At 49.5% G+C, this 16,799-nt stretch overlaps 7 protein-coding genes across 7 annotated transcripts; 1 reads left to right on the top strand and 6 right to left on the bottom strand.

Annotated features, from left to right (window-relative positions):
• Positions 1 to 472: 472 nt before the first annotated feature.
• On the bottom strand, positions 473 to 2,116 carry UREG_04795 (uncharacterized protein; the record flags this gene model as incomplete). Its single annotated transcript, XM_002584060.1, has 1 exon — positions 473 to 2,116. One exon carries the CDS (start codon positions 2,114 to 2,116, stop codon positions 473 to 475), a length of 1,644 nt encoding a protein of 547 aa, XP_002584106.1.
• Positions 2,117 to 3,265: 1,149 nt separating this feature from the next.
• UREG_04794 (uncharacterized protein) lies at positions 3,266 to 5,300 on the bottom strand (the record flags this gene model as incomplete). Its single annotated transcript, XM_002584059.1, has 2 exons — positions 3,266 to 4,294; positions 4,530 to 5,300. 2 exons carry the CDS (start codon positions 5,298 to 5,300, stop codon positions 3,266 to 3,268), a joined length of 1,800 nt encoding a protein of 599 aa, XP_002584105.1.
• A 655-nt stretch (positions 5,301 to 5,955) lies between these two features.
• On the bottom strand, positions 5,956 to 7,111 carry UREG_04793 (uncharacterized protein; the record flags this gene model as incomplete). The annotated part of the gene is made up of 2 exons (XM_002584058.1): positions 5,956 to 6,238; positions 6,456 to 7,111. The coding sequence occupies 2 exons, from the start codon at positions 7,109 to 7,111 to the stop codon at positions 5,956 to 5,958; spliced, it is 939 nt and encodes a 312-aa protein (XP_002584104.1).
• Positions 7,112 to 8,500: 1,389 nt separating this feature from the next.
• Positions 8,501 to 10,509, top strand: UREG_04792 (G2/mitotic-specific cyclin 3; the record flags this gene model as incomplete). The annotated part of the gene is made up of 3 exons (XM_002584057.1): positions 8,501 to 9,589; positions 9,646 to 10,185; positions 10,246 to 10,509. The coding sequence occupies 3 exons, from the start codon at positions 8,501 to 8,503 to the stop codon at positions 10,507 to 10,509; spliced, it is 1,893 nt and encodes a 630-aa protein (XP_002584103.1).
• A 1,545-nt stretch (positions 10,510 to 12,054) lies between these two features.
• On the bottom strand, positions 12,055 to 12,885 carry UREG_04791 (uncharacterized protein; the record flags this gene model as incomplete). Its single annotated transcript, XM_002584056.1, has 2 exons — positions 12,055 to 12,832; positions 12,878 to 12,885. 2 exons carry the CDS (start codon positions 12,883 to 12,885, stop codon positions 12,055 to 12,057), a joined length of 786 nt encoding a protein of 261 aa, XP_002584102.1.
• A 675-nt stretch (positions 12,886 to 13,560) lies between these two features.
• On the bottom strand, positions 13,561 to 14,560 carry UREG_04790 (uncharacterized protein; the record flags this gene model as incomplete). Its single annotated transcript, XM_002584055.1, has 4 exons — positions 13,561 to 13,908; positions 13,967 to 14,184; positions 14,247 to 14,460; positions 14,555 to 14,560. The coding sequence occupies 4 exons, from the start codon at positions 14,558 to 14,560 to the stop codon at positions 13,561 to 13,563; spliced, it is 786 nt and encodes a 261-aa protein (XP_002584101.1).
• Positions 14,561 to 15,561: 1,001 nt separating this feature from the next.
• Positions 15,562 to 16,382, bottom strand: UREG_04789 (uncharacterized protein; the record flags this gene model as incomplete). The annotated part of the gene is made up of 2 exons (XM_002584054.1): positions 15,562 to 16,239; positions 16,377 to 16,382. The coding sequence occupies 2 exons, from the start codon at positions 16,380 to 16,382 to the stop codon at positions 15,562 to 15,564; spliced, it is 684 nt and encodes a 227-aa protein (XP_002584100.1).
• Positions 16,383 to 16,799: the final 417 nt, after the last annotated feature.

Here is a 16,799-nt window from a genome sequence, read left to right as displayed (position 1 = left end):
CCGTTTGTGGAGGGAACAGATATGTTTCAGTACTTCCTCTTCACGGTGAAACTGCATGATGTATATGAAGGGTTGAATGAGTTAGCTTACCTCAGACCCACACCGCCCGACGTTTTAGAGGAACTGGTCTGGATTTACATGGCGTTCCGAGAGTTTTGGGATGTAGCGAACGGTAATGAAAGTATGCCGATGGATTTAGTCGTGGAGCAGTAACGGCAAGCATACAATATTCTCGACTTGTATTTTTATTCATCTGCATGGCCCGTCTTAGTTGCACTTAGATTGAAGAACATTGCTATATTAAGATCCATTGATAAATGATATGCCCATTTTGCTTTGCCTAACTTCCGTCCAAGCTAAATTGCTGCGTGATGCCATCAAAAATGCCCAATTTTCTATACCACCCATATCTAATTTACGCTCATATATGCCAATAGAAAAGAAACAAAAAATCTTCCACTGATTATGGCAATCATTCGTCAAGCAATTTATCCCAATCCGGCGTGACCACGAACTTCCCACTGACCTGCGACATGGCCCAGATTTTCCGGTCTGACCCGCTGTTGTCTCCCGGTTTAGAATCCGATGCGACAACCGCGTCTTGTAAAAAGTCGACATCGCTGCCCTTGTTTAATTCCAGACTGATCCCCCCCCAGTCTATCGTCGCTCGACCGGACTTGTGGATGTTCAACTTGCCAACCCGCCCAGGTGGGAGGCTACTATTTGTCGCGGAGATCAGGGGATGTGAGGAGGCGGATTTGCCGGGGACGGGGGGGTTCGTGGGGCCGCCGTCCAGGGGAATCTGCGTGGCCGTGCCGTTTTCCGCTTTGATCGTGATTGATTCGGGTGCTTGGGTTGCAGGTGTGCTGGTCGCTTCTTCGACGTCGTTCTTTCGCGCGGACGGGGCCATGAGGTTCGGAGTCATGGGTGGGAATTGGAGGAGGAAGAGGCGGCCCTGGCGTTCGTCCTTTATCGCTTCGTTCTTGACTTTGGCCTCGTCATCTGCTTGGTCGCCGAGCGTCGTGTCAGTCGTCGATATGTTTCCTAGAGTTTCCTTCAGTTGCTCTATGTCTTGTTCGTATCGATCATATTCTTGTCGTTCTTCCTTGGTTTGGAATAGGCTTCGCGGATCTTTGATAATAGTCTTCTTGGGCGCCTTTTTCGGAATAGAGGGTGCACCGGTGTCATCGATGGCAGCGGGAACATCGTCCGCAATTCCGGCGCCTGTATCTGTAGGCTCTTCCTTCAACTGCGGGCCCGCTTCCGCTGTTGAATCAACCATCTCCACGTCGGCTGGCCCTTCAATCACCTCATCGTCCGATTCAACAAATAAGCTGTCGTCCTTCCCAGCTTTCTCTTTCGCCTGCCGTCTCAGCTCGGCTGATTTACTCGAGCTGGCCTCGGTATTGATATCGACCGTGCGCTCCACATGTTCTTGTCGTTCAACACGAATGGGTCGGAGCCCCCGAGACCCTGCTGAAGCCATCTTCGCCGGCGCTTTTCCTTTCCCAACATCCGCCGTCTCACCTTCGGAGTCGCTACTGATATTGATTTGGTCGATGCTGAACCGTGGCCCGTAATCACTCCCTTCATCGGACGAAACATCCCCGCTTCCCCCGCCATAGATACCAGATCGCTTGCCGCCAGCCTGGTCGTATTTAACCCCAAACCTACCACTCCTTCCAGAGCCCAAGGGCCCGCCGGCATCTGCAGCGATTCGGCCAAACGCTCCTCCCCTCCCTCTCCCCCTCCCCCGTCCGCGATCGCCCCGCGCAGCAGTCCGCCTTGTCGCAGCAGCTTCCGAAATCCGTTCTCTTTGTCTCTCCGCCTCGAGCCGCTCCCTGGCCTCCCGCTCCTCCTTACTCCGACGAACAACGGCTTTCGGCTGATATTTTAACGTTGGTTTCGGCGCCGTTCCATCTGAATTCAGCGGCACGAGGCTTCCTGACGGGGTGCGTTTTTTCAGAGTCTGAAGGCGCTGGACTGGTCCGCCTCGCGCGGCGGGAGTAGCTCGTGCGGACAATGTGCCTGCAACTTCCGGCGTCGAGCTTGCGGAATCCACGTTAATGGGGCGCCGTGACCCTGGCTGACGATTGCCTGCGGCTTTTGGCGGCATGACTTGTGTCGCAGGTCACTTTCGGAGCGGTCGAAATCTAAGCGTGACGGGGTTCCGGGCTCATAACAGATTCCAAATCAAGAGGGCAGTTCATTCACCGTCAATTTGTATATAATAGATAAAATATCCCATCGAAAGCTCACCAGAGAATTGTCGCCAGGAGGATCGCGGATTCGCCGATGCGTCAGTTCTTTTTGTTTGTCTTGTTTGACTACGGATAACGGTGGATTAATTCTCCGATACCGAGCTTATATAATGCAATCTAGCCAAATAGAGACAAGCGTGATATGGCTGCTTTCATCCAATCAGGCATCGAAGAGAAAGACTGTCACTTTGCTGTCCGTGTCGCACTCCATTGAACGGCAAACAAATCGACGCCCGAGGGCCGATCTTGTTATCAGGACGACACGACTCGACACTTTTGAAAAAAAGGAGTTATATTGGCTACTCAACAATAATCGCCTGAGATCAAGAAAACCGTCAAAGAATGTCATAAGTGGAATAAACGACACAACCTCCAAGAGCTGAAGCAATAGGGCGCACAATCGGAATGTCGATGGGGCAGACAAAGCCAACATACAAAATAGAGACGGAAAGAAAAGTAGTGAGAGGCAAATACAGTAGTCCGATTAAAAATTTTGCGCCTATGATTCGATGCGGTAAGGACAGATGCAAGTACAAAAAATTGACCCTGAAAGAGAATACGCCCTTAGAAAGGAAATAGATATATATATTAAAAGAAGACAGAAAAATAGAAATCAGGTGGTAGAAAACTGGACGGAAAGGACAGTGTAGTTGTGGGAGCAACGCGAGTGAGATATATAAAAGTGGCATGTCAGCTATCCTATAAAGCAAAGCAATTTGTCTTTTTCACAATTCGCAGCATGGAGCATTGCTCCCTATGCCTGGAAGAAACACTTAAACAGTACTCCGAATATAAGCTATGGACTAAACACTAGCATAGACAACGCACACCAGGGGGGGAGAGGATATCAAAGTGGATGGGACACTCGGCCTGTATAGCGAGGACGTACTCTGAAAATAGCTAAAAAGGGTTGGCGTGGGGAGAGGTTCCAGTGTATATTGTAGAACTGATATCAAATTGAGAGAGTGACGCTGGGTAGCACGGGAGATGGGTGTGCAATAAGCTCACCGCTTTCTCTTCTTACTGGCAGCTTGAGCAGCAGCAGTAGAAGCCGCAGTGAAAAAGGGAGCCATGGTCTGAGGCTCCTGGTCCGCAGGACCTGGGTTCACCTTCTTAATAGGAACACCCATGTGTCGGCCATACCTACCCTTACGCCCGTTGCCCTCATCTTCGCTCACGCATCCTTCAATGCCAATACCAGCGTCACGGCACCTCTGGCAAGGGCGTTGCCTATCGCAACCTTTCTTGCTCTTACGGCACCGTTGGCATCGTGGTTTAGTGGATAAATCCTCCTCGTCAGCTGCAAGTTGATGCTGGAAATTTAATCCGGACCCGGACGCCTTTCGCTGTATCTGTGGTGATATGGATGGAGGCGGCAGGGCAATCTTGCTAGTTCCGTTGGTGGTGGTTGATTTTGGCTTTCGAGCAACCGTTCCAGAGCGCGCCTTGATGACCTTTGCCGATTTAGAAATTGTACCTTGCTTTGTCTTTGCGCTACTCGTATTGCCAAATTTGGGCTTCGCCCGCCTAGTGTTCGCGGCTTGAGAACCGTAGGTATGGCTATCCTCATACTCATTCTTTGTGGCAACGGGAGCTTCATCCAAACGATAATTTCCGTTGATGCCGTCGGTACCCGAACTGCCGCCATTCTGGTTCATTTGTGCTGCCTTCAGCGACGGTTCCCCTTCGTCTACACTCATTTCTCCATCCGAAGTCGCACCAGTGGATGAAGAGGCATCAGCGATTCCGCTAAAAGCATCGTCGGCGGTGGACAGAGAAGTGCGACCGTGCGAGAAGTTTGACGCATCACCAAGGCGGATTAGCTGCATCGCTACATCTTCATCAGAAATACAACTGGCAATTGTTGGATCGGGCGTTGGAAGAACGCCACAGTTGTTGATCTTATTTCCATGCGGCCCCGCGGATTGTGAATGTGGTCGTTCCCGGAGATGGTGGCCATGATGCGGGGCCCCAGGAGTGGCATATGGTGAGTTCCCCTGAAGAGAATATAGGTGCTCATGGTTTCTGAGACCCTGTGGTGAATGCAGTGGGTATTGGACCCCAAGTGGATAGGCTGGCCTTATGAAGGGAGATGCCCCTTCCTGGATAGTCGATCGCCGTTGAGGGGATATGGATGACGCAGAGGTTGTCCTAGGAACCTGGGGAGGAGCGAAGAGTGGCAATTCCTAGATTTCGGAAAAAAAAGAAAGAAAGAGTTAGGGACTGGGGCTAGAAGAAGGGGGAAAAGCAGACAGAATAGAATCATACCGAACTCTCAAATTTTGGTCTCTTTCTTCTACCATCATGAAGGATATTTTCCATGCTAATGTCAGAACTAGCAAAATGTTCGCTCCTTGCTTTCTTCGAACTCGTAATTGACGCATGGCCACCATCGCTATCGCTATAAGGTACAAGTGGTTCTTCGAGGAAGCTACCATGAGTGCTAGAACCGCGGCTCTTGTTGCGAGACCGTGCAGCCTTTTGGGTGGAAACACTTCGGCGCCCACGGGCAGACGGAGAGGCACTGCGCTTCCGGGAGACTCGAGATGTTGGCCTTGAAGGCGGGCGACCATGGTCGGATGACGGTTGGAAGGGTTCTCCAAGGCAAGGCCGTGGAGCGCCTTCATGTTGGGGCGCTCCATAGTACAGCTGCTGGGTCGAGTAGCCATGATTCGGGATCACACGTACGTAGACGGTCATATTGTTTCGCAAATTTTCGTAACGCGCAATGAGGGTAGTTGCATTTTCGTCTTCAAAACTCACACCGCTCCCCATGCCCTCGTAAATACCGTAGAAATTTTTCACAGTAGTCACGATAGAGTCCGTTGTGTCATGGGGAAAGATTTGGACTCTCATTGGTATTCTTCCTCTCACTTTTGATTCTTCATCAAGAACAAGCTCAAAAGCGACATTCTTAGGAGATGAGCTCGAAGGTAAGGTTTGATGAGCATCTACCCTACCGCTGCAATCACTGTTCGACGGTGCCGGGTCAGGGGTTGTTGAATACCCGTTCTCGAGGGTGGCATGGTCCTCTGGCATGGGAGCCGTTATATCACTGTCGCCGTTTGGAAATATTTCAGAGATATCGCCGGTTGTAGGTTCTTTTGAATTGCATTTTGTTACGGTAGGATCGAGATGCAAAGGCTGGTTCGAAACAAGATTTGTGACCTCCATCTGTTCTCGTAGCAACGATAACGGAGTATGGATCGAAGGTAAATTTGTTTGAGGAAGGATCCAATTCAAAGCGCTCAGGCGGTAGCTCGGAAGAAACCGTGGTCGTTGGCGCTGTGCAAGAGAGGTAGTGGTCGAGCGATTCGGGTAACGAGCTAGGAGGGAAAACAGAAGATATTAGACCTGGGCAAGATAATAGCGGGATGGAGACGGATTCAGTCTTGTAGCAGCCCTCATATCAGGTTTATCGGGTCGATGCTGATGAATGAATCGAAGCCCGAAAGAAAAGGACGAGTACGGGATGTGGCCGACCCTCAAATTTGAGGATAGCTCGGATGTGGGCGAATCGATGAGAAACTTACCTGGGCTTCTCCAAAAGTGTCAGCACTGAATCGCAATCATACGACGATGACGGCCATCGGCCGTGAGTACGAGTGATGAGGGCTGACGACGGTGTGGATGGAGCGGCTTTCTTATACAGGCGACGTTGGCGGGCTCCGAGCAAAGAAGAGAGCCAAACGAATCAGGCAGCAGGAAGGGTAAAAAAGACAAGACGATGCAAAAGGCCAGATAGAGCACTGCCCAGCACCTGGATTCGAAGATAAAACAGCACAAGAGAGTTGCTGATTGAAATGGTTGAGGTTGAAAAGGTGCAAGCCGACAGGGAGTTGGGAGAAGTTGAAGTTGCGAACAGTGGAGGTTTCACACCTAAATAGTGGACGAGATGCGGTGATGCCGGAGCATGACCACCAGAACAACCCTTTTCATCTGATAGTAAGCTTTGCAGTCCGGCAATTGCTGAGATCCTGTGGAATTAGTGTAAAAAACATGCTCTGTATGTTCAAATTGTTCAATATAACTGCTCTCTACGGCTTTATTTGGGGCTACAATCGCAAAGCTTCTCTACGTTCGCGACGGCGGATATATGTCGCATTTCTCGTGAGAACTGTCTCGATTTATACGAAAGGATAATCTCCCCGTGTCAGGTTAGACACAGGCGATCAGTACGAGGAATTGACAGACCGGATACCTTGCGCGTTGAGGCTTGCGACAGACCCGATCGCAAAGCTTTGGGTGCTACATTTCGGGATTGGCTTGGGAATTTGGGCTTGTTGGGTAAAAGTGTGAAGGAGCTGCTGTCGATGAGATTTCGCAGAAAGCCTCTTCCCCTCCCTTGCGGTGCATCGTGCATGTTCGCAGACGAGGACAGAACGGGCGAGATAGCCACCACGTCGGAGCGCTGGGCTTTGGTTGGCTGAGCAAGCAGCCTCTGCGGCGGCCACGTCAAGAGAGTTGGATCCGTCCTGATCACTATTTGCTGGCCAATCCTCGTGGATCGCTGGCCCCCTTTCACATCCCGGCGTCCGCATTATTTTTGGTGGATTCTTTTGCTTTGGCGGAGACGGGCTTGAGAAGCTGCTGGGCAGACAAGACTGCAGCACCCAGGCCATGCGCATGGGCTGGCAAAACCCAGAGACTGTTCCCTGCGAGCAGGGCGTCAATGTTCCATGAATCCCCACTCTGAAGATACCACTTTCGCTCTCTCCAAAATCCCAGCACTTAGTGCAGTAATAACTAGACCAGAATGCCATCATTCGACCGTACAGAGTTTGGTTGCGGGATGAGGCATACAGGCTACAGCCATGAGAAGGCAACTCTACCAAAGAAACCACGGGCATCCTGAACCACGGATGTTGTGTTCAATTATCGAGGACCCGTCCTGAATCCAAAGGTTAATACTCCGTTGTTCCCGGAGCGCCGTGATTCCAGAGGCCCATCAACCGCAGACACCGGCCGTTGGGGATTTGGGGCTGTTCTGGGAAAAACAGCGACTCGATCTCGATGTCTGCTCCGCTCGTGAACAAAGAAATCGGTGAGCGCAAACGCGGGAAAAGCGAAGCGGACTGGAACCGGCGGTTATGCAGGAATGGGACCTGAGACTTTGCGCTCTTCTTGGCGAGTTCGGAACAACTCTCCATCTTGTGACCGAAACATGAGAGGATGGATGGCCTCACCAAACTGAAATTCGCAGAGCCGGAACCGTGCGGGAGAAACATGGCGTATTTGTTCGAATTTGCGGATTGTTAGGTCGACAACACCAAGTCTGATGAAAATAATTTACTGTTCCGTTCGTCTGTCGCTGCGGGAGAGCACAAAGTTGCCCACAATGTGAGCGAAATGCATTCGGATGTGTTTCCTAGCGCACTTGAGACCGAAATATCCATTGTAGAGGGTGCTCTCCGCCTTTCTTTTCATCTGGTGCGCTCTCCATGGGAAAAGTGCCACACAAGCTGAGCCCTTCCACCATCACGTGAACTGGTGTTTGCAGCGTGTTCTTAACGCGTAAAGCCCCAGCTTTCCACTGAGATGTGAATACTCACCACAACACAGAGTGACGGGAGCTATAAATTCCATATTCATAGTCGCATGAGACTCGTGAGACATGAGACCGATCAGTTTCCAAAAGATCAGCCATTGTTGACGCTCTGCTGTCGTCGTCCTGGTTTCCGCGGCGGTTGAGAAGACGTGTCGCACGCCAGCTGTGCATGACGTAATCAGGGCGGCTGGCGGTTGCTCGGCCAAACTCACCGGGCGCTTTCCCGCTTTGGGACTAGCTTTGTTTACTGCTGTCTCCCCGTCTTCACTGCAGCAAATCCAGAGAGCTGAATATCAACAAGCTGCACGCTGCCACGCCCATTCCCACATCCCACGCCTGCAGCTGCTCTCCTGCTTGTGCTGCTGGACCTTATCCCTCCTTTCTTTGACAGAGGGCAACTGGGCTCGTTATTTTAGGGCTGTTGTGAGCTGCCTCATGCGATCGCAAGCAACGCTTGAGGCTGTCTACTTCAAAGCTCTTATCCAGACGTGGATCAGAGCAGCAGCACCTCTTTAATTGTCCAGCCATACAGTCTATCTTGCAGTTTTATCTATTAGAGCATGGATGCCAAGGTATGGAATTCATCCTCAATCGCTGTTTTTCCCACTTCCACGTCCAATGCCTATCCACCCCCTGCAATTCGTGGCTGCTGCTAATGTTGTTCTACGTTTAGCCTCAGCGTCCAAAAACCATGCGGATCCGGGGTGATGAAAACGCGTTGCCCATTAATCGCAATGGCAAAACGCTTCACCACCGCAACAAGTCCAGCCCGGCTCTCTCTTCACTCGCTCGGGGTGAAGGGCCAAGGGAGCCATTGAAGCGAGCAGCATTGGGGAACGTCAGCAATACAGCCAACTCCCTTCGACTGGCTAAGGATGATAACTTTATCTCCAACGCGAAGGAGAAGTCGAAACCTGCGGAGAAGCTGACTACGCTCACCCGACCGGTCCAACGAGCGTCCCAAATCCTCGCAACTAAAGTACCGAACAAGAATAATACCATTGATGCAGCAGGTGCCCTTGTCAGGACGGCCGCTTTGGATGCGCTTCCCGTGAACCCTCGAAAACCGCCGGTGAGACGCAATACCGTTTTTCAGGACTCCATTCTACCTCCTCTGGTCGAGTCGACGGCCTCGATTACCGATGGAAATCAGCCCCCGGCGCCAGAAAAATTAGACTCTAAGTCTAAGAGCCCTACGACCTCACATGATCAGCATGACTGTTCTATTCACAGTCAAGAACATCAAGATGGGGATTCTGTGCTAGATGGTGCATATGGTCTCCAAAAGATCGAGGGAGTTTACATTGAAGATAATGGGGAGATCAAGATCTACAATCCAACCAAGCCGACAGCTTGTATCCCGGGAAAACTGTCGACTGAACCTCAGTCAACTGTGCTTCCTCTAGATAGTGAGAGTGCTCAAGACAAATGCACTGCTGGGCTTATTGAAAGCCTTTCTGCAGAAGAGGCCATGGCAGCTTATGGTCATCATGATCCAGCATCCGATCCTGAAGAATCCTGGTATGACGATAATGAAAATTTTGTTGATGATGGCTCTATGCCACCTCGTTCTCATTTTTACGGCACCGACAATACAACTGTGGGCACCACTGCCATTCTATTTCCAGAGTTCACTGCAAATGAAAAGCGAGACCTAGCCTTTGCGAAAAAATTCGTCGAGTCTACCCGCACTGCCCAAGACTATGAAGACGAATGTTTTGATCCCACCATGGTCGCCGAATATGGAGACGAGATCTTTGACTACATGAGAAAACTTGAGGTATTCATTCCAAATGCTCATTGTCCTTGCGGCCGATTCTGATAGTTCCGTTGCAGGTTAAACTGATGCCAAACCCTCATTATATGGATAATCAAGCTGAGATTCAATGGTCCATGCGCTCCGTCCTTATGGATTGGATCGTTCAAGTCCATCTCCGATTTAATCTCCTTCCCGAAACGCTTTTCCTTTGCGTTAATTATATCGATCGGTTCCTTTCTTCCAAGATCGTCTCGCTTGGAAAGCTTCAGCTGGTCGGCGCTACGGCTATTTTCATTGCTGCGAAATACGAGGAAATCAACTGCCCATCCGTTCAGGAGATTGTCTATATGGTGGACAACACTTATACCGCCGAGGAAATTTTAAAGGCCGAACGCTTCATGCTCAGCTTACTTCAATTTGAGCTTGGATGGCCAGGCCCGATGAATTTTCTTCGCCGAATCAGCAAGGCAGATGATTACGATCTAGAGACTCGAACTCTCGCCAAATACTTCCTTGAGATAACTATTATGGATGAGAGATTTATTGGCTGCCCTCCAAGTTTTCTTGCGGCAGGCGCACACTGTCTTGCGAGGCTAATGCTAAGAAAGGGTGATTGGGTATGTTCTTCCCTTGCTAATGACCTAGTTCGCCGGACGCAATCCTAACCTGTTCTGTAGGGTGCGACTCACGTCTATTATTCGAACTATACTCCTTCTCAGCTCTACCCCCTGGTTTCACTTATGCTTGAGTGCTGCGACATCCCGCAGAGGCACCATCCTGCGATATATGAAAAGTACTCCGATCGTCGATTCAAACGCGCTTCTTGTTTCGTCGAAAGCGAAATCCTGAGCGGCTTCCAACTTCCTAACAAACCCAGGGTTCCCTCTGCGAACCGTCTCCTTCACATTCATAACCGCGCGTCGGCGGCTCGACGTACTTGAATCTGTTTCACTCTGGCAGTGGCGTGCGATGACAAGCATGCTACGCGCAAACAATGGCCGATTGAGATTGGCTAAAGATTCCTTGTGGTACGCATTACGAAACTACGAAATTGACGAGCTGAATGCGGCGTCTTCGCCCAAAGCCCTCATTTCGCTCTTTATTTCACGATCCTGTATTCAATTTTCTTCCCCGGGTTTCACGCAGGTTTACTATGTTGCCAAGGGGGTGGTGTTTACACGCTAATCGGCGCAAATATGGCATTATCCTTGATTTTCGTGCATGGACTGGTCGAACCGGGCTTGAAAGACAGAATCACCCGGTGGAACCTCTCTTTCAGTTCCTGCCAGCGGCAGTCTACTTCCCTTCTTTCGGCCCGACTTTAACATCTTGACACGGCATTGTGGGTCGGCAGGCTGGATCCAAAACTCCGCCTGCTTTTACTTTTAGACTTTTCTCGGAACGCTATCGGAGCAACGTTTCCGTTTCCTATGTCTCGTTTTGTTACAGTTGGGGTTTCTTCTTTTCATTATATTGGCAACGGAGCTCATACGGGGCGGCATATACGGCGACAAGGCGAAAATTCTTTTCATAAAAAAAGAGGAGTTCATGGGGTACGGATGGAGGTGGGCAAACTGGATTAGGTCTGAATATGGTTTATCAATTGGGCTTTTTGTGGTGCCTTTTTTGCTTTATTTAGGTTCTTAAGTTTTTTATAGGTTAATCAGATTGTATGAGTTTTCCCCAAGCCATGCCATGGTCTCTTTCGCTGATATCAACTGAGATGATGGGGTTATCGGTACCGTTGGGACCGTGGGTGTTGCTTTGCCAAGCCGAAGCCGATTTAAGCTTATTTAAGCTCGTTCCCGAAAGTCGAACAGAACTCCGGAGGACCAAAGGAGCGGCAATGGCAATCTGCCTACCCAGGAGCACTGCCAAATGCTATAGTTTGTATGGTAATAATAAGCAAATGTATTCTTATGAATATGCCATCAGTTGCAAGTAATATCTGCCAGTCGCCTTGAGACCCCTTTTGTGCACATAACTTCGTCCCCTTTGCAGCCCGGGTATGCCCGCACGCACTAGCTTGATAGTTAGTTATAGTTAGCGTAAGGTAGGCTCCAGTCTTTCGGCTCTACAGTTTCTCCGGCAGCGTCATCTCCCAACTGGAAAGTTTTACTGAGCAGCTCCATTGGAATCTTGTTGAGTCGTGCTGGACTTTTTTTTGCTCTGCTTGAATTGCTGCCTCTAACTTGTGGCATGGAATGCGGCACTGGCGACTGGCTCAGAAGTAGGCAATAAAGTAGTCAATGCCCTTATTGAAGCCGATAAGAACAAGTCGACTCTTCACCTTGGAACAAACTCCCAAATCAACTCCGCATCTAGCACGGGAGGGGATATGCGTCCTCACGAACCGATTCTGTCCTAGGTACTCCGTATTGGACGTATTGGACGTATTGGACGTATTGGACGTATTGGACGTAAAATGCGCAGGCTTTTGCACAGGCTTTTGCAACTTTCATGATTAAGATATCAAACTAGGATCTTCACACAGCCTTCAATCCCTCTTGTGCCTCCTGCGTCTCCTCCTCCCACCACTCTTTAAATAGTTTGAGCCGCCGAGTTCTGTCAGCCGCCAGCCTCTTTCCCTCCGTAGTCTTCATTAAGCCCTCCAACCGTTCCAATTTGTCCGTAAAATGCTCGATAGTCTCCCGCATTCCCCTGGCTTCTTGGCCCACCTTGCCCGCCGCTCCACCGTACGTGAACGTGCGCCCAATACCCACGGCGCCAATCGCATCCAGGCGATCTGCATCCTGCACCACGCCCAGCTCCGGGATCTCGTGCACCAACCTCTGCACTTTGTCTCGGCTCTCTGGTGACTTGGTTTCCGTCGAAAACGACACGTTGCTGACGACCGTTTGAATCATCTCTGCTAGACGATGGGGTGCTCCGAGGGACACGAGTAGCTCGTAGACCATGGTATCAGGGTTTTCGCCGGGTTTGAGGTACTTCTTATCACCGACATCGTGCAGGAGCGCGGAGAGCGTGATGACTAGGGGGTTGTAGTGCGGCGGAGATGACGGGAAGGAGGAAACGACCGGTGGAACGGAAGCAATGAGGCGGGCGAGACCTAGGACGCGTTGGACGTGGTCAAAATCGTGGGAGCTGTCATAGTGAGTCATGTACTCTTTAACCCATGATGTGACCTTTTCAATGAGAATAGGGTCTGAGACAAGGGACGTATTCGGATTAGGAGCGAAGAGGGTTGTTGATGCGTCTCGTGACGATGCTGGGAGGAGATGCATGCTTCGCTCATTAACCAGTCTATCAGTCAAGCAATTAGATAAAAAGACTCATGCGCCCACTCACCTATCCATAACTACCACTCCAACTACTCTTGAAAAAAGAATTTGACTCTAGATGTCAGTGCTCTTGCTCTGAGATCAGGCTATTTTGGCACCTGGGTCTGCCCATGAACTTATTATGATTTTAAGGAGATAAAGACGGATGCTCACTCGCCTGACGGAGGATAAGCTACGAGATTTACTTTCTCGGTCAAACGCCAGATGCATGAAACTTGAATACAAATCTCAGCCGAATCCACTCTAGATATGAGAACTTCTAGTGACGGTTCGTCCAAAATCGTGCAGTTGCCGCGAGAATTCTCAATAAAACTATCGAACAGACAAGGTCCTATATTATCACTCTTGCGAACCATTCAATGAGAATTGATTACTGCTGGTGTGATTAGTTTGTCTATCGGAAGGGGAAGAACTATCTATGAGATGAACGCTCCAGACATTATAAATTTAATTCTCCAGTCAAACAGCAGCTAAAGTAGATATGTAGTAAGCCTTGAAGTCATTGTAGGCAGAGACTCGACGGACTCAAAATTGATGTCAACAAGCGCTCCACTGATGGTAGTGAAGGTGGAATGAATCCATGCACGAGGGGAATAGATGGATCAAATCCAACATTTGACTGCGATGACGGAACAAGCTTTCAGGCACCGTACTCACTGCTAGAACAATGGGCACTGTGTCAAATAAGTGTCAAACATCTTGGAACCAAGGATGTTGCAGAGCTTCTTTGGCTGTAATTCTCTGTGTGGGATCGAGGTTCGTCATCTTGACAATAAGGTCCCGAAAGAGTTCATCCACATCATTCCACATGGCAAAGGGTTGCCTCGCATCATCAGGATTGAACTCCTCTGCCACAGCCAATACAAGGTCGCGCCACCGAGCAGACTCGTCATCCAGATATCCCAAAAAGCCAACTAGCCCTGGGCCATCACCAAAATATGAAAGCAGACGTTTCACTATAATTCTTTCCCTCTCAGCTCCACTTAACCCTTCTTTGTCAATCCGAAAAATGATCTGGCGCAATACAGTGAAAATGCACTTGAATAGTACGTCATCAGAATGCACAGCTCCATAGCAATGAGATGGGTAAACTTACAACAAGTCCATAAGAGAAGACATCAGAGGGAAGATTGATACGAGCAGCAGCACGGGATTCAGGGCTGCGCCACATTGGGTTACCCAACAGGGCACCACGTACATTCAATCCAGGTGGTAAATCAGAGCCCATCTCAAGGTCCCCAATCTGGGTTCTTTTCACATGGACAACACCGTCAGAGATCTCATAATCGACAAAGATGTTGTTAGGTTTGATGTCTTATCAAGAAAGATAAAAACAATTAGCAAGAGTCAAATGACAGATCCTGAAAATTTCTTACCACCATTTAAAATGCGATTTTCATGCAAGGCTGCCAGTCCAGTAAAACCATCCCGCAAGATTGTTTTCTTTGCCGCCAGTGAAACACCCTCTTCTCCCACCAGATCAAATAAGTCCCCCGTGAAGTATTCATAGACAAATAGAAGATGCTCAGGAATAGTATCCGTAACAACACGTAGATTGGAGCAACCCGCCAATGGTGTTTGTAAACTCAACTGATACTCGAATTCAGTATGAAAGATGTTCTTCATAACATATTTCTTCCCGTTTTGTGCACTAATTAGACATATGGTCAGCAAGACAACATACCGGCATATCAAAGCTTACCTACATTGCCAGATAAACACAGGAGAATACTGGCGCTGTCCTGCGTTGGAGAATTCGATTGATTGTATATTTAGCCTTATTGCTAAGCAGTGTTGTACCCAACTGCAGTGCCGCCGTAGGTTCCTTGGTAGGAAGTTGAGCTTTGGGTGCGGCATCACTGCAAACTGTTCTGGCCGATATGCCGATAACTGAGGGTTTGCTCCTCAAGGGGAACACAGCTGGTTGATGGCGGATCGAAATTGGAACGAAGCAAATCGTGGAGACAGAGATGGTTTGAAACGATTCCAGGGGCAGAACGTCCGTCTACCAGGGATCATGGCCATAAGTAAGTGGCGTCAAGTATAAAGATGTTGAGAGATTCTGTCAAAAAAATCCCTCCATTTTTGGGGGCGTTAACTAATTATCGATGCCTCGTTGACGCCCTAACAGTCTATAAAAAGCGCCCGGTAATTCTAGCCACGGAAACACGAAAGCTTTACTTTTGATCAACAAAAGGGCTTTATTCTGCACGAGTCCAAAATATCGCCAATCGAGCGGTAGCAACTGATTGTAGCTGTGATGGGCTGGTTGATGAGAATCCCAATCTCTGTTTAGCAACAGTGCTTGTGCATGGAAAGTCAAGCAGGCCTTGCGGACAACTGAGAGCCCTCCGAAAATTGAAAATTGCTGAACTAGAGACGGTTATCGTGCAATGAATTGAATATTTATACCGGTTTGACGCGAGACACTTAGCCCATCCCTGCTCTCGACGTGGGCACGCATTTCCCTCGGTACACCAGCGACGCAATCGCCTCATCGATTCGTCTCGGAGGTTCTGAAACGTATCTGCACTGGTGAACGTGTTTGTCTCGGTCTTCTAGAAGTCTCTGCACATTGCCGCCCATTGACTCGTCCCGAAACGCTGTTGAAGTTACTATCGCCAGCGTATATCTAGCAATTTACTCCCGAAGTGCCTTATGGATATTCAAAAAAGGTTGATATTGTGAAGATTAGGAGCACTTCCAACTTTCAAACTCTTGGCTTAGGTGGTCTTTAAGTTTTGTAAATTTATTGTCGAAATTGGCTCCGCATCTCCAGCATTTCAAATCTTGCTGCAGGTAGCCTTCCCTTCCAGGATGCCTCCTCGGGTCATGAGGGCCAAGGGGCATATCATTTATAGGGACGAAAAATGGTGTAGCAAAACTGTTGTAATGCTTTCTGTGCTTAAGGCACGGGCTATATCTGTCCTTGGAAATGATGTGAATGTGGAGGTGGTTCATGGACGGATGGGCATGAACACCGCACATTATCTCCTGCTCCCAGTCTCTTCCAATGGGGAGTTCATCGGGAGGAGGATCGGCATCCATGGCTTCTAGACGGGCATTCTCCAACACCGAGAATTTGCCATAGATACGACGCAGTTCTGATGCTGCTATCTTACGTAGCTTCTGAGTCTCCGCTTGCACTTTGGCCAAGAATTCAGCATCTTCAAATGCCTCGAACGGATGCAGTCGATATTTTGATGGATCTCTAGGGAGTAAAAGAAGGTGAACGGAAGATTTAGGGTAGCGATCAGCTATCGCGACGAAATCCTCCGTATAATATATGATCCCTGGCGACGACTCCGGCGCCTTAATATAGGCACCTAGTGCATCTCGGCTCTGAAAGGCTCGATGGACGCTCGAGGACTTGGGGGAAGCTCCAGATCGGTCAGAACACGTCTTCGGTTTGGGCGACATAAGCAACGAAACTAAATGGGAATCCGGGTCAGAAATCACTGGCAGCATCCCACAGAGCAGCGACGGAGGAATAGTACAGTACATACAAGCATTGCGTGCGCCTCTGCTGACCCCAGAACTTGAGACCTCTTCCGCAGTCTCCCCGTTCGTTTGAGTTTTCGGGGAAGAGGATCGTCCATCCGCCATATGAAGCGATTAAGCAAAGATGACTTTGCCTAACAAGGAGCAGTTTGTTAGTGACATTCTTTCCAAGCCATATCGTCGTCGGTTGCAATGGGCCTGAATGTGCTGACTAAGCCCTGCTAACTATCAAGCTCACCGTCCAACGCACGGAGTCAAGCTCTGGACCACCAAACAGGGGGGATAAGACATCGCATTGCAAGTGCGTGGGTGTCTCGATAGCTGTTTTGACAATGGCCCCGAAGAGGGGCGGTGGCAGTCGAGGAAAGCCAAATAACCCGCCAAGCACAGCAAGCACAAGCCGCAGGAAATTTCTATCGATGACTTTG

This window comes from Uncinocarpus reesii, genomic scaffold, assembly GCF_000003515.1.
Source record: "Uncinocarpus reesii 1704 scaffold_3 genomic scaffold, whole genome shotgun sequence".
NCBI classification, from domain to species: Eukaryota; Fungi; Ascomycota; class Eurotiomycetes; order Onygenales; family Onygenaceae; genus Uncinocarpus; species Uncinocarpus reesii.
This window is presented reverse-complemented; position numbering and strand designations above follow the sequence as displayed.